General features: G+C 48.6%; 1 protein-coding gene across 1 annotated transcript; it reads left to right on the forward strand.

Annotated features, from left to right (window-relative positions):
- Positions 1–1,743: 1,743 nt before the first annotated feature.
- Positions 1,744–19,497, forward strand: MEDAG (mesenteric estrogen dependent adipogenesis). The gene is made up of 5 exons (XM_049647415.1): positions 1,744–2,259; positions 12,147–12,256; positions 14,867–14,979; positions 15,396–15,681; positions 18,315–19,497. The coding sequence occupies exons 1-5, from the start codon at positions 1,967–1,969 to the stop codon at positions 18,437–18,439; spliced, it is 927 nt and encodes a 308-aa protein (XP_049503372.1). The 5' UTR covers positions 1,744–1,966; the 3' UTR covers positions 18,440–19,497.
- Positions 19,498–20,691: the final 1,194 nt, after the last annotated feature.

Raw genomic sequence — 20,691 nt, forward strand, 5'->3', positions numbered from 1 at the left:
TGTTTTAGCCATACAGAATTCCCATTCTTCCCCCAATAGACCATACTTTCTCTCTTTGCATGAGTTATTCCAGCATCTTCTCTCCCAACTTCTCATCCATGGTGCTTCTGCACCTGGGAGCTCCTATCTTGTATTCAAAGTCCAGCCCACTCATCACCTCTTCTGAGAACTCTTCCTGGGGCCTCCCAGGTAGAACCAACCACCCCTTTGACCCTGATCTCAGAGTACTGAGTCAATACATCTATTATAGCACTCATCGTGATCTCTTTTGGGGCAAGAATGAATGTCCCAGTAGGGTGCGATGGGTATATACCTGGTGCCACATCCCTTCCTGTGAACACAAGCCCAGCCTCTGGGTATTGCCTACAACCAGCCCACTCCACACCTATTCTCTGTGCAATGTTCCTCAGGCTTCACTTTGTGAAAGAATCCCCCTGGCTGCTTGTTTCACAGGCGGATTCCCCCTTCCTCCCCACGAAAGCTTGATTCAGTAGTGGCCAATGTATCGGGTGAATTAGATTTGTTCAGAGAGACTCAGCAATGGGGATTGATCCTGGGGCAAAAGGACCCATGTCTGGAGAAAGGAGTGAATGGCGTTCATTTATATTCTGGGATTGCAATGAGATGTGAGCGAAAGGCCCTTCATTCGACTTGATTTAAACCTATGCAGGGGTCCATGCTGGGTTGCACACAAAGACAAACTAAAAATATTCTCTAAGTTCTAGTCAGCTTTTAAAAAGATCCAGTTTAGTGTTCTAAATTACCTACTTCAGGAAGCCTCCCCAGCTCCTCAAAACGGGGCTGAATTGTTCCCCCCCATAACTCCAGGTTTACCCTCAGCCGTGCGTTTTATTCAGTGCAATGCAGCTGTTGAAATGCTTGCCTACCCTCTGTAACCACACGGACAGCTAGGCAAGGGCAGGGCTGGTGCTAACACATCCTCTTCTGCTCAGAATTGACCTATTGTCGGGCTCCTAGTGGGTATTTCGGAAACAGTTGTTTAATTAAAGTGAATGAGATAGTCCTTTCATACTTCAGGTCAAGCACATTCATTATGGCTACAGAATGAGCACATAGCTGGCACCCCACTATCTATAGACTGACTCAACATATAAATAGATTCCGGGACTCAGAGAGCTTAGCCTACTACGGACGGACGCTGGGGAGGAGGCAGGACTGCTAGGTCCTGTCCATCCCCACTACCCCGCGCGCCGAGAGGCCTGTGGGCCGCGTGCAGGAGAAGCAAGCCGAAGCAAAGCGATGAACTAACTCCAAGGCGGACTCAAGAAGGCTTTGTGGAAAAGTGATCATCACATGATGATCAGTGGAGTTTCCACGTGGTGGGGGCCCAGGGGGAGGAATCAGGGAGAGGAGCGGAGATGCCGGGTATGATGTGCTGGGGAAAAGGGCAGCAAACAGGCTGGGAGACAGTGATTGGTAACTGACTCCAACTCGGGGCCCGACCTGGGAGCGGAGGGCGGAGGGCGGGCGGATCCCCGGACCCCAGGCGGGGAGAGCCGGGGAGAGCCAGGAGAGCGCCACGCCTCCCTCCCACCCGTCCGCAGGGGCGCGGGGTCCCGCGGGCGGATGGATGCTCCCCTCTCCCCCGAGGCCCGACCCGCACCGCGGGCCGACTGTCGCCACCACCCCGCCCCCGGCCGTGTCGGCCAGGCGGGGGCGGGCCCGGCCGCGGGTGTGGAGCGGCGGACCCGAGGGGGATGAGTAACCCCCGGCGGCGAGCAGGCGCGGCCGGGAGCGTGTGCCAAGTTCCAACACGACGCGCGCTCGGCCCGGAGCGTCCGGGGTCGTGCCCGGGGCCCGGGAGGGGCGGGCGGCCGCGCCCGGGGCGGATAAAAGGGCGGCGCGGCGCGGGGCCCGCTTTCTCCGCGCCGGGCCCGCAGAGCGCCGCTCGCCGGCCGGCACCCGACGCCGGAGCCGGGCGCGGGAGGCACCGCCGGGCAGCGGCATGGCGGGGGTGGCGTGCGCGCCGGCCAGGCCGAGCCTGACCTCCATCTCGTCGGGGGAGCTGCGCAGCCTGTGGACGTGCGACTGCGAGCTGGCCCTGCTGCCGCTGGCACAGCTGCTGCGCCTGCAGCCCGGCGCCTTCCAGCTGCGCGGCGACCAGCTCGTGGTGCCCGGCCCCGGGGGGCCCGCGGCGGCGGCGGCGGCGGGGGCGGCGCGCGGGGGCTTCAACGTCTTCGGCGACGGCCGCGTGCGCCTCGACGGGCAGCCCTACCGCCTCAGCAGCTACATCAAGAGGTGGGTGGCCCCGCCGGGTCCCCGCAGAGGCCTCCACCCCGCTGCGGTGCCGGGAGCCCCGGCCGGCCCGGCTTGCCGCCAACCCCGTCCCCACCAGGACTCCCCCTCTTTCGTGCCACTTGTGCGATCGCCTCACTACTAACGTCACCTGGAGGTGCACCTCCCCCCCCCCCCCCCCCGCCTTTTCCGCCCCTAGTGATGACATTTTTCAGCTGCCACTTGAAGCCGCCCATGAGGGCATCAGGGCAGGCGCGTGGCGTAGGGCTGGGTGGAGAGCGCATAACTGGAGGGTGATTTTTCCCTTTCTGGCTCCTTAACTGGGTCATATGAGCTCAAATGGAGGCACGCCCTTCAGGGATGTTTGCGGAGGACAGACTCAGGCCCTGGCTTTGCATTTGTGGGGAGGGGAGAGGATGCTCCATTCTGTGTATTTACTGGCTTTAGCCGGTGAGGAGACCCAGTGGAAAGGGTGCAGAAGTTCAGAGTTTCCCATCTTTGGCCTGCCTCGGTTTTCAAAAAATACAGAAGCACAGCCGAGAAAGGAACAAAGCCCTGTGAAGTGCAAACGAGGGCCCAGTGGGCTGTGGTGTGGGCAGGTAGGTTCTGGGAAAATCGATGCAATGCCTAGAGCTTCCAGGATCCGGGGGCAGAGCTGGGCCCAAACCTAACTTGGTGGAGGGGGCCCGGGATGCCTCACTGTGGTGGCGAAAGTGTCTGAAGCGCTTCTTAGCAAACTTGCAGCCAGAAGGCTGCAGTCTGTCCGAAGCGGGCTTTGATCATCATGGGGTAAAGGAGGAGGGAGCGTCATGCTTGATTCTACATGGCTTCATGCCTTCCAGAGGTCACCCTGTGCTTGTGTGTGTGAGGGGGTGTCTTATATTTGGGGTGTGGAACTGAGTGTCGGGAAGCAGGCAGTGCAGTCTAGAGTTTGAATCAGAGATGAGTAAGCTGGCCACCTATTAAGATTCAAAGCGTTTGCTATTGGGAAAGACAGGAGCACCATGGTACCTTGTAAGTGGGATCAAGCCAAGAAGGGCAAGCAAACAAAATGAGATGTTTAAAATACTGGCTTCAAAGCTGCTGGGAAAAATGTTGCTTTTCCACACAAAGAGAGTGGGGGCTTTGAATGCCTGAAAAGCCATTCTGCAGCAAGAATTTCACCCTTTCTTTTTGCACCAAAAAAAACCCAAAAAAACAAAAAAAACCTCTCTTTCTGATAAATGGAGAATTCCCACCCATACGCAGGGGACTATGGAGGAACTGAGTTAGAAATTATATTTACAAAGATTATTTTAAAAAGGTAACCATTGTATCTGAGAATAGAGTATGAAAAATTAAAATGTGCAGAATTAATTGAAGCTAGACGTTAGCATTTTGACATAGCCAGCTTCCTCAGTCTTAGCAAACAGTACGGCAAAATTTAAAACGACGTCAAAGTGTGCACTCTTGCTTTGAGCACCTCCCACACAAAAGACTCTTAAAGGGCAGTGCTCCCCTGGAGTATAGAGTCCAAAGTAAACAATGGCCAGGTGACACAGACCAGAGTGCCGTCAGGATGCAACTACAGGGTTCTCATTGTCAAAGCATTTGAGTGAGGGCCTTTGAACCCTGGGAAATAGTAAGGAGCATCTGAGAATAATCTGGGTGATAGAATGAACAATCTATCTTCCTCTCAGGGGACATATCTATGGCAGGGGAGATAGGCTTTTATAGGCGGGTGTGCGGTCCTGAAGGATGAACCTGATCTGGATGGAGATCCAGATCCTTCTAGAAAGGGAGGGAAGACTGAGTTGTGGGCAGCAGTGAGAAGTTTTGTCTTCATGGACTACAAAGTGGGCAGATAGTCCGAATGGAGACATCCGAAGTTGTCTCCTCAGATCTGCCAAATTCACCCAGTTGTCTTTGGTTTTGGGGATCGCATAGAGCTTCCTCTCTCAGAATATTTATCACTCCAAAGCAGTGATTCATTTCCTCCATCCATCTCTCCCTTCTCTTCCTTCCTTCCTCCCTTCCTTCCTCCCTTCCTTCCTTCCTTCCTTCTTTCCTTCCTTCCTTCCGTAAGCTTTGGCCCATTGTACTAAAGACAAACAGCATGATTTACTTTTAAACAGCCCATTACAGCACAATTCTAAAGATCACAGACTCATCTGGATCAATGATAGCTAGCGTGCATTATTTATTATCTGCATGGCGTACCCAAGTCAACATTATTGCCACTGTCGTGTTGGACAGCGGCCTTGGCCAGCGTGGTACAGTGCTCTACGTCAGACTTCCTCGAGTTGCTGGCGAGGATGTCCAGTCTGACTTTGCTTTGTCAGCCACCTTCACAGTAGGCTTGTACCCCAGCACATACTTCCTCCTTTTCATGACCAGTTAAGACCTAGAGTTGATGGAATCCAACAACTTTTTCATCTTTCCTGCGGCCACCATATTCCTCCCTCATATGCAGGATGGCCCCCAACCAAGAGGAGCCCCCAAAATGGCCAGGGAACGAAAAAGCCAAGCGACGGTTATGAATCATTTCAGACTATTGGGTTTTCGAGAATTTGTGTAGACCATCTCCCCAGATGTGTATATATACACTAACGTTGCTGACCATCTGGGTAATTTATGAGCTACTTGGATCCAAGTTAAGAATCCTTGCTCTGTCAATGAATTCAGTTATTTTTGTCATTCAACAACTATTTTTGGTGTGGGTCGGCTTACCGCGTAAGCAGGATTTCCTTGTTGAGGCCTCGGAAACGTGTGCAGTGTCTTTTACGAAAACGCTTAGGGCTACTGACCCTGACATTCATATGAGTCACTCATTCAGACAAGAGGATGATTTGGTGGCCCAACTTACTGGGGTGTGTTTTTTGATACTTGAACGTTTTTCCAAATCTATGCCTACTAAATAAGCCGAAGGGAACTCGGGGTGGAGGGGAGGTTGAGGGATGGCCACCAGGGCAGCAGAAGTCCTGAGAGCCTTCTTTAAAAATTTGTCCTAATTTTGGGAGATTCATGGCAAGCTCTTTCCTGTTATTTTTTTCTTTCAAGCTCAGAATTTCCAGCTGTATTATACACACAACCTGCTCAGGATTCCAGGTGAAAGTAACCATTAACTTTCACGCACACTCGCACACACGCACGTGTGCACGCACACGCACACATGCACACACGTTTTTCCTGTAATTAGATGCAGCCCCTTAGTGAGATGTAGTGGCATGCAAATAGGAGCTCCAGCCTCCTTTTCGTAGGTTCCCTAGCATCAAAGAGGCTATTCAGGTAATAAAAATAAGTATGACAATAATTACGGGCGGCTGCTAATGTTTACTTGAGTACCAGGAATGGTGCAAAGTATTTTACAGCCGTTACCTCGCAAGAGACTTCAAAGTCGGCTCTGTTGGTATTTCCCTTTTTTTACAGATGAGGAAATTAGGACGCAGAGATTAAATAACCTGCCTAAGTAAGGTGCTGGTGAGTCGTGGCACGAGGGCTTCTGTGTAGCGTTGTCTAACTGTCAGCCTCTGCTCTCAGCCAGCTGCCTGGAAGCCAGAAGAATTCTGGCTTGCTATAGACGGCAGCAGCTTTCCCAAAGGTCTCCCAAATCCACAAGGAGGTAACTGGACTTCTATCAGACAGGATGCACTGTAGATAATCAGCCTAGAAGAGAAGGTAAGTCCAGCGGCCTTGAGGAAGCCACTAAAAGCAGAGACGCAAGCTGTTCCTGCCCATATGGGACCAGCTGTTAGATGGTGACAGTCACACCCACCTCGAGGTCAGCGACCTGGGGGCAGAGGGTGCAGGGGGCAGCCGGGAGACAGGTGGGCGAGGTGAGGGTGGAGTCAGGGCTGGAACCTAGGTAGATTTTCAGGGGCAAGTCTCACCTCCACCTGCCGTGGGAAGCGTTGGGCTCTGTCTGCTGGCCCCGGGCCCACCTCCCTGGAGGAACCCCGATGGGAGGCGGAGGCGTAGACACGATTGCAGCATTGCGGCCCCCGTCAGTCAGTGTGGGTCCTCAGCCTTGGTCCCCGTGTCTGAGTCTCGGATATGGTGACATCGGATATGGTGACATATTGACCACTTGACAAATGCTCGCAGCCTCGTAAGCCAAGTGCCTCACACGCAATATTTAATCTGTTAGCCGCCTCATGGGGGTCCTTTTGGTTAGCCAGGGTTTACAGGTGAGGAAATTAATCTCATCAAAGCTAAAATAACCTTGCTGAGGTCGCCGAGACAGAAATCAACCCCAGATCTGATGATTCAAAAGCTTCGTGCCATTGCTGCCTTCTTTCCTCAGGAGCCTTGCTGTGGGCTTCCGGCCACACTCCGGGCTGCTTCCTGCTCTCAGCTCACCTGGTCCTTGCCAGACGCCCGCCTGCAGGCCTGAGCATAGCCACCCCACAGTCCCAAAGGCTTGGCTAACCTGCGATTCCTGCTGGGGACACCTCCCTGCCGCTCTGGCCCACCCAGTGGTGGTGCATCTGGTCCCTCTTGTCTGTCTCAGCTCAGTCCACCGTTCTAACTCCAGACCCCTCCTGCTTTGCTCTTTCTTATTTAAATACCTAGAGCGTAAGCCAGTGGAGGTTGGACACACGAAGGCAGAGAGCTATGCATTTCTCTGGCATTTGCGTGTTTGAGTCATCACATTCGTTTGTGAGCCTCTCGATGGCAGGGACCATGTCTTCGGTCCGGTGCTTCTCAAACTGTAATAAACCTGCAGGCCTCCTGGGGGTCTTATTAAAACACAGTTGTTTAGGTTGAACAAAACTGGGGAGGAGCCCCGGACTCTGCAGTTTTACGAGCTCGTAGGTGATGCTGGTGCTGATGGTCCAGCGGCCATGCGTTAAGCAACACGGCTTTACCTGTCTATCGTTTGACATCGAAGTGGTGCATTTTCTTATGCCTTCCTAGCAGACTAGATGCTTCTTGCGAGCCAGACTATTTCCTTTTGCTTCTTTGTGCCCCTGCCGCGCAGCGCATGTGCTCAGTACGTATTTGTTGCACGAATAAATGGATGTACGAATGCGTCCTTCTCTGTGCCATGACAGCACTTCGCGTGAACTGAGCATCAGGAATGAATGAATGAATGAGTAGACGAACATGTGCATCCTTGATTCGAATCAGCAGACAGCGGAGTGATAAATCTGAAGCCATTGCTTAATTTCCCTAGAGTTGGGGCAGAAGGAGGGGAGGAAGTGAAAGAGAAGAAGCTGTCTGACAGCTTAGGCTGAGGCCTCACATAAAGCTGTCAAGTTAACACTGGAAACACGGCAGGGCCATCCTGCTTGCTCCCAAGGGCAGAACGCTTGAGCTTAGTGTCGTAGCAAAGGATTATGAAAGCTATAAGCAACTTCTGGGACTTCTACACAAGGCCTGTTTTCCATATGTGTTCCTCTTTTTCTGCGCTCCACTCTCCATATTTTTTTAAATGAGCACATGCAGGGACACACACGCACACACCCCCACCCCTCCTCAGATGGAAAAGCCATAGGGTTGAGTTCTTATTCGCCTTTGAGCACTCAATTGCTGGAGCCAAGGGAAATTTGGGGCAGCTTTTCAGATTGTGCTAGAAATGATGTAACGCCTGAAGGAATCCCCAGAGAAAGGTAGGCAGCTCAGAGGGGAGTGATCTTTCGGCCACTCCTGATTTGCTAGGAGCAAAAATACAGTGTTCTTTCTTGGTCTCATCTTTCTGGCATTGCCTTCATTAAGCTTTAGCTTTAGCTTCCAGACTGAAAAACTGAGGAAAGAAATTGGAGCAAAGAAGGAGAAACTCTTGCTCACTTGTTTCTCAGATGCTTGCGTTGTCCTTTTTCCCGGTCACTCAGATGAACACAGCCTTGATTGTGTGGCACAAGTTTATAGAACTTCACCCTTTGGCCAGCAGAGTTGGCTCAGGTTAAAGATACTGACAGTGTTTGTTGAGCATCTATTATGGGCCCAAGTGCATACACCTATGTTACTTGCACTGCATTGAATCCTCGCCCAGAAAGAAATACTGTTCTATCCCTTTTATAGATGAGGGCACAGGTTCAGATGGGTTAAGTAACTCACCCAAGGTCACAGTGAGATGTGGCTCTGCAGCTGAGTTCACACTGCCTGTCAATTAGGGCATGACTTCGATCTTCTCATTTCGAATCACTGTGCATTCGAAAAGCCGTCACATTGGTCTGCCTTTCAATCTTTGGATTGAAGCCAGGCATAGAAAGTTTCAGCCTGGAAGCATTTTGGGGCCAGGGTAAAAGCCAGGAAGAAATAAAGAGTTTAAAGAGAGCTATCTTAAACCATTTGCTTTTCATCCTTAATAATTTCAGCAAATACAACAAGCATCCAGTACCCAAGAAGCAACGTTTGCATCAGTAATTCAGAAATATGCACGATTAAAGATGAAATCACTATTCCCTAATGTAGTCTGGTAAGGCTCATCTTAAAATAAAGCCAGTGATTGAATGCCAGATACTTAAATACCTGTGAGACTTCACAGCCAGGTCCTCAATCTTTTTGTATTTTAGTGGCTTACATATCCAAATTTTGTAACAGTGGATTCCAAAGGAGTGCTCACGTTTATTAATTTCTCTGGAATTTCAAGGTGTTTAACAATTGTACCGTACCTGGGAGGCTGGGAATGATGAATTAAGGAGGTATTTCTTTTTTTTAATTTTTTTTTTTTTAATGTTTTTATTTATTTTTTTTTGAGACAGAGAGAGGCAGAGCATGAGCAGGGGAGGGGCAGAGAGAGAGGGAGACACAGAATCAGAAGCAGGCTCCAGGCTCTGAGCTGTCAGCCCAGAGCCCGATGCGGGGCTTGAACTCACAGACTGTGAGATCATGACCTGAGCCGAAGCCGGACGCTCAACCGACTGAGCCACCCAGGCGCCCCAAGGAGGTATTTCTTATTTGTGACCTGGTTTAAATACAGAGTTCATTAAGCAGGGATCTTGCTACAATCTCTTGTCTGTAAATCCTGTTACAGAGCTCTCATATAAATAGCAGCATTTTCACACATCTGTGGCATAGTGATAACTGACATGCTCTGTGGTGATGTTTACAGCCCCGTTAAGATCCTAAAAGTGCCTCTAAATCATCAAAGGAAAATTAAATTATGTTGAGCATAGTTTTATTATTCAGGGCATCTTATGAAATTCAGACTCCAGAAAGGATGACACATGTATAGGTTATGCATTAAACTCAGTGAGCGTGTGACTATCCGGAAGCCCCCACCACTCCCTGCCTGGTCCCCCTTCTCTGATCATGACAGACAACAGCTCTTTGAGCCCCCTCGCATTCCAAAAAAACCTTCCAGAGAATTGGGGGGAAAACTGATTATGTTCCCAACCAGTGATCGTTTCTAAGTTGAGATTTTCATCTTTTTCCTATACGCCACGGATTCATCGGAATAAAATCGAGGGTCCCTTCGACTGGATGTTGATGGGTTTCGCGCAGAGGCGAGTGTTGCACTGTTAACGTGCAACATCAGAATAGTAATCGGGACGGCAGATTTTCCAGACGCGTTGTACACAAATGCTGTGCTCACGCCCTAGAGAACGACACTCAGACCACGGATATTGAGAGAGCAGAGGAGTCACCTTGAGAAAAATATGAAATGCTTAAGTGACTGTAAATTAGCTCCATGGCAAACAAGGCAGGAGAATATGAAAATCTGCCTTGGATGGGTCACAAGTGACATCCGACTCTGCCTCAGCTTCACGCATCCGCCTTGTTGATGTTTACTCCAATTGGACTTGTCCTTTCCTTTCCATGACGACAGATAAGAGTTTTCTTCCTTTCTTCTTCCTCTGCGCCTCTCCCCACGCCCCCTACGACTACAGACCTTACACAGCCTCTCCCAGGCCACTCTTGTCTGGTCGTCCCAGGTCCTGGACAGTTAAGAGATGATGGCAGAGGGGCTGGGAGGGCACCCGCGTACTGCCACCCTCTATCCCAGCCCCACCTCGCAGGCCCTGAGCCCCTCAGGTGTGATAAGGCACGTGTGATGCCTGCCTGGTGCCCAGCACCCAGTCGGCGCCCAGTGAATGCTGTTGAATGAATGAATGAGAGCAAATGAACTCGGCAAATTGCGGTTCCCTTTCTCCCTTCTCTTCTGCTTCCTTTCTTCAGTGTCTTTTGGCAGTTGGCCAATTGGGACAAAAAGGAACAGGAACGTTCTCTCCTTGCTGATTATGGGACACAAGGGCCACTCCCCCTCAGTCCCCCACCTCCCCTTTCCCCATTCTCACTGGGCACTGTGCTGCTCAGGTGAGGATAAGGGCAGGAGAGGGATGACAGAAGAACCATACAAAATCCCTGGGCTGCATTATCTTCCGCAGTCTGTTCCCTTGTTATTCCCCCTGGCCCCCCACCTCTTCTCCCCTACTCCTACCCTCCCCACCCCACCCCTGAATGTCAACACCTGTCCCCGCTTCCCTTCCCCGGAATACACCAGCCCTGTTGCCCCTTCCCCACCCCTGGACAAGCCCCCTGACCACCCAGTGTCCCTGGAGTGGGAAGCAGAGACTACATTAAAAGCCTGATGAAGTACAAGGCAGGAAGCATTTTAGAGACTCCATCAGGGGTCAGGTTTTAAAAGCTCTCGAAATCAGGTCTGACAATCCCCAGAAAAGAGAGAATGATACAGATTTCTAAGAAACCAAGCTGGGAGACAGACAAGCCAAAGCTGTGTTTTTCTGCCTTGGGGGTAGATATTCTCCCACGTGTTCCCGACCCACGCCCAGGTCTGGGTCTCGTGCGCTGGCCCCCCCTAAGTGGGTTATGGGAAGTGGGGTGGGGTGGGAGGCTAATGGGGCTGGGTGGTCACAGCTCCCTGCAGTGGGGCTCTCTCCAAGGCTGTGATTTTCACATCAGGCACTGGACGGACAACAAGCCAGAAAGAACACTCGAGCTGTCTCTGCCAGCGACTAGATGTAGGAAGCAAGCACATCACAGCATAGCACAATCGGCCTGTGCTGTCAGCCAGGGCGGCCATTCATTCCATGCACATGCACACAGCTGGGCCAGTCAATGGGGAACCAGTTCTGTGTTGAAGAGGGACGGTGGCAGACACATCCTCCAGCCTGTTGGATGCCATTCAGCCTGCCTGTGCCCATGTGGCATCTGAGCTGAGGTATGGATAGAAAATTAGCCATCGTCTTGAGGGAAGCCAATTTGCACTTCGATCTGTCTTTCGATCAACAATACAGGTAGAAACATAGAAACTACCTGGAAAATCTCTAGTATAGGGGGAGAAAGCTGACATCCTGGATGACAGAGTCAACGTGTGAAGAAGAACTTCCCAGGCTGGGGTAATGAATGAAAATCAAAGAGGCTAGTCTGAATAGGGTCATGGGCAAAAGTCCAACATTAGTGGTATTTTTTTTTTTTTTTCTTCATTGCACAAAGCTCAGGATCGGGGACACATGAATTAGTTCATATGACTCTTGGTTGATTGCATAATCTATAGGGGGGCTGGGATCTAGGGATCAGAGAAGGCAAGACAGGAGGAGGAGAAGAGGGAAATTTCAGACCCACCCTAGCTTATCCCACTAATTGGGTGTAATTCATTCTCAGTCCGGAGAGACAGAGCACTTCTAGCTTCCAGTGAACTCTTAAGGGCCCAAAAGATAGATGGTGTTGGCCATCACATAGCGAAGGCTGCCTCTGAGAGCCCAGGATTGGTGCCAGGCCACGCCAAAGACCAGGGCCACCTTCAGGTTGTGTCCTGATGTCTCAGCTGACTAGGGAGGGGATTTATTTATATCGTACAAAAGATGACTGCCTCCAGAGGGCAGACGTTAGGCTATTTCCCTCACAAGTTCTGTGGATGTGGCAGGCGCCTGTCCAGAACATCCCCTTCCTGACCTAGATGGAAGGGTATATTACGTTCGCAATTATCTCTGCTTTTTTCGTAGGTATGTGGAACTGACCAACTACTGCGATTATAAAGACTACAGGGAAACTATATTGAGCAAACCAATGCTGTTCTTTGTTAATGTACAGACCAAAAAAGACACCTCAAAAGGTAGGTATATAAATATTTTGGGTTTGATGCTGCTTCCTGGGGCTGTGGACTGTGGCATGCTAATGAGGTACAAGTTGTTCACGGAGTAGGCAGGGTAGATGTCAGCTTGTGACAACGCTGGGGGGCAAGGAGCCTGGTGCGTTAGACCCTCTGAAGCACAGCACCAGCCTGCAGAACCTCTACATGATCCTAGGGCAGAAGCCATCTGTCTCTGGGCTTTTGTCTTGTACTTCCTGTCTAGGCAGGAAGTGCTATCAGGTTCTGAGTCTATGAGGGTTGCAAAAATGACTGGAACGCTGCTGATGATATATAATACTGTCTGCCACATTCCAGACACTCACGTGTGTGAGGCATAGGCTCATGTCCTTGATGGACGCAACAGCCCCATACGACTTTCATGCAAACGGGAACGTTTTCGAGCATGAGAGTAGGTCCTGTTAATAATTATGCTGGGACCAAGGTCTAACCCAGGGGGACTAGGATGTATAGTCATCCTACCTATGAGGTGCTTATACCCACTTAACAGATAAGAAAACTAAGGTAAAGAAAGAGCTGTTGTAGAGGCTTTTCTGTTTCATGCTGTGGCCTTCAAATCTCGACTGGAGGGATATCTCTTTACCGTTTCTTCCAAGAAATCAGATTTACTGATAACAACTCCATTAACTTCCTGTTCCGATAGGAAAATATCTCCATCTTCCCTGCTTCCTGCACAGTGTTATGTGGGGAAAGCCATGGGCATAATGCTCGGTGATAGAGGCAGAATTTCTTAATCCTGCTTCTCAATAGCATTCTTAAAATGAGCCCAAAGTAGTAAGAAGTGATCTGCAAATTCCAAATAGACTCTCTCAAACATTCATTCTCATTCAGATTCGTGGAGCTGCTGCTCTGTTCATTTCCTTCAGAATCATTCAGATTCTCCGCTGGCTTGACAATTCAGCCACAATGCTCTCTCGGCAGGAGGGCCCGGGAACGGACCACGAGGTAGCAAGTAGCACTTGTTAGAGCATCTGAGCCCCTGATGTTATTTGGCTTGATGATGACCAGAAAGCTGGAGAGTTCTCCGGGAATGTAATTCACAGGCGTATCAAGTACACCTCCTGCGTCGATCTCTCAGGAGGAATCTTAAGAAAGAATAAGAGACCTCTCCATTTTTACATTTTAATGAAAGTAGCAGGGAGTGGTGCAGGAAATGTTTGTGGATTTGCGGGTGGCCTGTAAAAGCTATACGGTTGTGTGACAACTGTCCTGGAAGGAGGTACAGAAACCCAGTGCTGTGCAATTGTAAGGAAAGCCATGAAAAAAAGGGCTTCTGTGATACAGAAGCTTGAGATGGTCAAGTTTAAATTATGAAAGTTATAAGTAAGGTAACACGTCTAACCTTGGTGCTAAGCTGCACTTTTGTGCAAACTAGAAAAAGCCACCAGTAACTCAACATCATTTACTAATCCCTTCCAGAAGTTTGTCATAATAACTGTACAAATAGACAATGTCTATGAATGTGAATGGCACCCTCTAGAGTGGTGCAGTGCACAACCTGCCCAGCCAGCATGACAGTGGAGTGTGGTAGCCCTTAGTGTCTAAGGAACCTAAAGATCTTAGTTTGGTTTGTGTGAAAGCTAGTTCAAGGTCTCAAATAGCTTGCTTGCTTTCTTTATCTCTTGTCTCAAAGAGGATATAAGGTCATTTATATTTAAAGTGCCCCCCAGGATGGCAATTTGGGAGAAAGGAAACAGGGGTAAAAAAAAAATAAGATGAACAAAGTTAGTGCAAAAGTTAGCTCAAATGATATTCCTGAGGGATGTAAGACTAATTATTGAGGGACCATAGGTTTGACTCCCAAAGCCAATGCAAAATACTCAGTTCTCAAACTCACATAATGGCTGGTCCGTGGCCTTTAACAGAGAGTGGGAATCCATGTAACGTGTCTGTCTAGAAAACAACACTTGACTGTTAAGGCCAAGGAGCTTGATTCTGGGGACTGGAAAAGTTACGAGATCGTTGGTTCATAATATTTCAAATTTCCTAATGAGGAAACAACTTTCTCTTTGCTTAGATTGTGTAGGATTGGGCAGAAGTGGACATAAGGAATTAAAAAAAGAAAGAAAGAAATTAAGAAAGAAATTAAGAAAGAAAGAAAGAAAGAAAGAACCCCAAAACAAACCAGCACCACACCACCAAGGATACAACTGCCGGGGGCAGAGACATCGTATTATTTAAACAGTGGGAGGGATTTTCCTCCTAGTGACGTTAGCTCCCCATGCCGGACGCACACAGTGGGAGCCAGTTCTCATCTGTGATAATCGGGGAATAGGACTTATTTTTTGTATTTTTTATTTTTTTGAGACAAGAGTGACAGTAGACTTGGAGCTGATTTTTCTAACTGGCTTTTACAGTTGCCCAGAGCTTCCTTTGCATCCCCAAGGTTCTCAGGAATAACATTTCTAGAAATCTGGTTAGGCCTTACAGTGAGGGTCTGAGGGAGCTGCAGAGGAGGCTGTAAATGAACAAAGTCTCCAAATAGGGTGGGAGTCACTGCTTTATCAAATGCTGAGAAGTATGTTGATGTCGCACGTGCGCACCTCAATCTGAATCGTGCCTCCTAATTCCTAGAAAGAACGTACGCGTTTCTCGTGAACACAAGGCACCCCAAGATAAGAAGACAGATAGAGCATGGAATGGACATGGTCATTTCCTCAGTGATCGGGGAGAGCTACCGGCTTCAGGTAAGCTTGCGTCAGTTGGATTCCAGGGCTGCTAACCACATAGAGAGGGGTCGGTGGCATTTCATGCGAGGCTGAGTCCCTAGAGCTGAGACATACGTTTTCTGTGGTTTCATTATCACTACCAATAAAATGAGCTTGGTTTCGAGCAACCGATTAGAAACGGGGTAACAATAAAGGTCAATGTGACCAAGCGGTTCAAGGGTTTCAGATGGATAAGGTATAAGTACGAAGGTCTGTTTTAAAAAACAGAAGTCAACCGTTGAAAAATATGTCAGAATGAAAAAGAAAGAAGATAGGTGATATTTTGGATATTTGGGCAGTCGTTAGTTCAATAATAGAATTCTATAGTAATATACCGTTCTGTAATATAACATTATAGCCATGACATTAATTAAACGCTTCTCTCTCTCTTTCAGTTTGATTTTCAAGAGGCAGTACAAAATTTTTTCCCTCCAGGAAACAAGGTGGTTAATGGAGAACATTTGAGCTTTGCGTATGAATTCAAAGCTGATGCATTATTTGATTTCTTCTATTGGTTTGGGCTCAGCAATTCTACTGTAAAGGTGGAAGGAAAAGTTCTGAATTTGTCAAGCACAAGTCCAGAAAAGAAGGAGACAATTAAATTATTTCTGGAAAAAATGAGTGAACCTTTAATCCGAAGGAGCAGTTTCTCTGACCGAAAATTCAGTGTAACTTCCAGAGGTATGTTACAAATTCGTAAGTACCTGAGGAAGGTAGTTAAATAAGAGGGTAGAATAATATCATGGGAGTGGACAATTAATTGGAAAAAAAAAAGGCTTCAGGGCACTTGGGCGGCTCAGTCGGTTAACAGTCGGACTTCGGCTCAGGTCATGATCTCCTGGTTCATGGGTCCGAGCCCTGCGTTGGGCTCTGTGCTGACAGCTCGGAGCCTGGAGCCTGCTTTGAATTCTGTATCTCCCTCTCTGCCCCTTCTCCCTTGTGCATTGCCTCTGTCTCTCTCTCTCTCTCAAAAGTTAAATAAACATTTAAAAAAAGGAAGAAAGAAAAAGGCCTCTTGATAAAAGGGAAACAACATCACGGACTTCAGAAAGTAAGAAGTGAGTGGGCGCCTGCGTGGCTCAGTCGGTTAAGCAGCGACTTCGGCTCAGGTCACGATCTTGCGGTCCGTGGGTTCGAGCCCTGCATCAGGCTCTGTGCTGAAAGCTTGGAGCCCAGAGCCTGTTTCGGATTCTGTGTCTCCCTCTCTCTGACCCTCCCCCGTTCATGCTCTGTCTCTCTCTGTCTCAAAAATAAACGTTAAAAAAAAAATTAACGTTTATTTTTGAGACAGAGAGAGACAGAGCATGAACGGGGGAGGGGCAGAGAGAGAGGGAGACACAGAATCGGAAACAGGCTCCAGGCTCCAAGCCATCAGCCCGGAGCCCGAAGCGGGGCTCGAACTCACGGACCGCGAGATCGTGACCTGGCTGAAGTCGGACGCTTAACCGACTGCGCCACCCAGGCGCCCCCAGAATACAATTTTTAAATACATTGTTCATGTAAGTCCATCTTACTGCTCATTTAAATATTAACAACAATTTAAATGTTATGAAAGAGTGATGCTTTCCTGATGTGCATATTCAAGGCAACAGAATGTTAACCAGGAGCAGCTGGGGGAAGACTAACCATGGGCCATATGCATCTTTAAAAACTTTTGAAAGGGTTTGTAAGACCACGAAAGAATAGCTTTGGAGAAGGCTTCACCTACCAGATTTTATTTTATTTTTTTTTTAATTTTTTTTAACGTTTATTTATTTTTGAGACAGAGAGAGACAGAGCATGAACGGGGGAGGGGCAGAGAGAGAGGGAGACACAGAATCGGAAGCAGGCTCCAGGCTCTGAGCCATCAGCCCAGAGCCCGACGCGGGGCTCGAACTCACGGACCGCGAGATCGTGACCTGAGCTGAAATCGGACGCTTAACCGACTGAGCCACACAGGCGCCCCTACCAGATTTTAATCTAGATCCTAGTATCCAGTGCTTCCCCCTCAGGAGCTGGTGCGACTTTTCAGTCTGGTTGTGGCTCAGGCAGAGGACATCCGTCCAGTCTCGTCTGGGTTTGTCTTCTGCTGAGCCCATTCTCCGGTCCCACGTGAGTCTGGGCCCGAAGGCAACTTCCTCGAACCAGGACTCTTGCTGCTAATTGCAAGAAGAAAGAGCCCGAACACAAACACACGAAAAAACACCAATCTCTATGAACCTGCAGTTTAAAAAATACTCAGATATAAAAAAACAAGAGTCTCAATTATATTTAACGAGGGTTGCTTTCTTCCGATGTTTATAGCAAAAATGCTTACTCCTGAGGATTTCTTGTCTTGGTGATAGCCCCTCCCCTCCTGTGCGCGCGCGCGAGAGCTCCCTCTCTCTCTCTCTCTCTCTCTCTCTCTCTCTCTCACTCTCCTCCTCCTCCTTCCTCTTTCCTTGCTTCCCCCTGCCCTGATCTCTCTCTCCCTCTTCCTCCTCCCTTTCTCCTCCCCCACCTTTCTCCCTTTCCCTCTCTTTCTCCCCCTAACTCCCTCCCTCCCTCCACATTGCTTTAGCTTTCTCTGTCTGGGTGTTCCTTACAAAATCACTTTGTGCTTCGCTCCCTTGCAGCCCTGTGGGGGATCATACACGGATTCTTGGGGGGAAGGATTAACTTACCCGGTGGTGGCTGCAGTCCCAGGTGCCTGGTCCCTCCTGTGACATCTCTCCAGCCCCACCCACTGGCCTTGGCGCCCGTGAGTGCGGCTGCCTGGGATGACCATTGCCATCCAAGGGACACCAAGGGGCTTGTGAAGTTGGCCAGTGCCTCCTTGCAAGTTGACTAGGAGTCAAGCTGGGGCCACCTCCAGGACAGAGCAGTGGGGAGGGACTCTTGGAGCCCCGCCTGAGGCCTGAGCCATCATTATGCACCGCAGGTCGCAGGTCGCACAGCCAGAGATGCATCAGCTGCCTGCAACCCCCTGCAGGCAGGCCAGCCTGGCCTCTACTGGCTCTGCCCTGGTGAATCAACCTAGTGCCGTCCCCTTCTCGCCTTTGCAAAAACTGACCTTTGTCCTGGGCATCTATTCGCCAACTGGGGGCCTTTTGTCACAAGTGGGAAAACTCTGCACATCTACTCCGGCCCTTGGAAAAGCGAATGATCCATATCCTACTGGTAGACAAACAACCATAAAAAGCTGCTTGGGTTTTTGAGTTCTTCTGAGGAACTCAAGGTTCTCTACTAATTATTGAAATGGTTACATTGTATGTTGTATGAGTTTTAAGGCACTGTTGGGTTTTTGGCTTTGTTTTTCCAGTGACGATAATAACGTGCCTTGTTACTTTTCTCAGGTTCAATAGATGACGTTTTCAACTGCAGTCTGTCACCCAGATCATCTCTGACGGAGGTTCTTTTGGCAGAATTGCCATTTCCAAGTGTTCTGGAATCGGAAGAGACACCCAATCAATTTATCTGATTGGATTGAACACTTTGTGGTCCCTGCTACCTGCCAGGCCTGTGCCGAGACAGAAGGCTGGGGGGAGGCAAGAGGTGGTGGGAGGCGGGCACTTCCCCCTGCTTGTCCCTACCTGTGCTCCCGAGGGAGGCTCCTGTCTTCCATTTCCCTGGTGGCCGGCCCGATGCAGCTGACTCCTGGAAGGGCGGGCTTTGGCCCAGTGGCCCGGAGAGGTATCTTCTCCTTTGAACACTTCTCCAAAGAGGCAGAGGGAGCACCCTGAATGCTTTGCTTAGAACCCCAGCATCTTGGGAGCTCCCCAGGCAGCCTTTGAGGGGCCAGTCTGACTTGGGCGTTGACTGTGGATACTGCATAAATCAGCGGTCCTCTGCTCGGGATCTCCTCCTCGTCTGAACCCAACCCCAGCGAGTGGATGGTTAGCAGTGCTATTTTCTTGCAAACGTGGCTGGACAAAAAGCCTAGGACACCTTTCACTGGAAGACAAGTATGTTTCCCATCCTTAGGAGAAACATTCTGGGGAGGGGTCACTGGAGGATTGGCCAGGTCGAGAGGACGGTAACCTGCCACCCGCTGCCTGAAACTTGAGCTCCCTTGGCCTCTCTCTCTCATCAAAATGACCTGTGTAGAAAGAGGCCGGATAACGAGGAACCAAATAGTGACGGGGGAAGGATAACGTACTTGGCAGTGTCCTCTGGTGAAAGCGGGTTATGTCAGTTGGGTGTTTTAAATAAGCTTTTAGCAATCCCAACTCTAAAAGCAAAAAAGAAGGAAGCTATAACATTACCATAATACATTGTTACATCAGTACATTTTTCATCTCATAGCTGCAATGGAGTTCTTCAAAAAGAAAAAAATTCCTATGTACATATAAAACCTGCATTGAAGGAATCACTACATATGCTTATAAAGAGGAAGATTTATGGGTCCTTAGTATAATTTTTCTATTCTTTTTAAACAACTTCCTGTATTATACATTTTGATAGCGCTCCTGATTGTCCCTTCATTTATATTTGATATGTTGGGTACTCTGTGCAATTAAAACTTTTCTTAGCATTCAACATGGAATTGATTAAATTTGTGACCGTGTGTGTGTGTGTGTGTGTGTGTGTGTGTGATATTTCCATCATGCTTTGCAGGTGGTAGATTTGCCTTGTAACTTACCAAATTACAATAAGAATTGTGGATTTCACAGCTACTTTCTCAAGAAGAGCTTTTTGAGGGACAGGTCTATGAAGTATTTGGAGAATAGAAACAATATGATAACCAATCTTCTAGAAAAGAAAAAAATGTTCCTTAATAACAGAAGAGGCTAAACATTTGTTATTCAACTCAGTACAAGATGAAGAGTGTTCACAGTAAAATGTCAGTGCAAACAAACCTTAGGCAGATATCAAATATTAAATGTTTCCCGAAGGAAATAGAAACTCTAATTCACAAAAATTGACAAAGATTTTTTTTTTTTTAAGTAGCTGAATTGAGAAAAACCATCAGTAATCACTCCAGGAATGGACTAGAAATCTAGAAGGTTTCTTTTATAATTAAAAACAATGTTTTCATTGAATTAAAAGCGGTTTTTATTGGATGCATTCACTCAGTCCTTATTCACTCAGCAAAGTTTCATGAACTGCTTCTAAGGGGATATACACTGTGCTAATGTATTTATTAGCAAGTGTCGCAACGAAGTAATGTCGGGCAGCCTTTAAATTGGTGAAAAGTGTATTGGAACAGATCTTTCTGGGCAAAAGAGGCTTCACTCTGGGTATAAGTGCAGCCTTATTCAGATATTTTAACAGTTTAAGATCGATCCTAGTCTATAGGACAACAACGATCTAAGCAATTCATTCATTCAGTCATCCATTCATTCAGTTCATGCATGCAACACATATGATCGAGTGCCTACTCTGCGGTGCACTGAGGTGGGTGCTGGTATATAAAGTTCAGCCCTTGCTTTCAAGGAGCGTCCAGTCTTATAAAAGAAGACAGGTGTGTGGGGCGCTTGGGTGGCTCAGTGGATTAAACGTCTGACTTCGGCTCAGGTCATGATCTCACAGTTTATGGGTTAGAGCCCCTCATCAGGCTCTGTGCTGACAGCTCAGAGCCTGCAGCCTGCTTCGGATTCTGTGTCTCCCTCTCTCTGCCCCTCCCTCCCTCCCTCACTCTCTCTCTCTCTCAAAAATAAAATTAAAAAAACAAAAATTTTTTTAAAAAGACGGGTGTGCAAACTAAGAAGAATAATAAAATGAGTGCTATGA

The sequence above is a fragment of the Panthera uncia genome (assembly GCF_023721935.1).
Source record: "Panthera uncia isolate 11264 chromosome A1 unlocalized genomic scaffold, Puncia_PCG_1.0 HiC_scaffold_16, whole genome shotgun sequence".
Classification (NCBI taxonomy): Eukaryota; Metazoa; Chordata; class Mammalia; order Carnivora; family Felidae; genus Panthera; species Panthera uncia.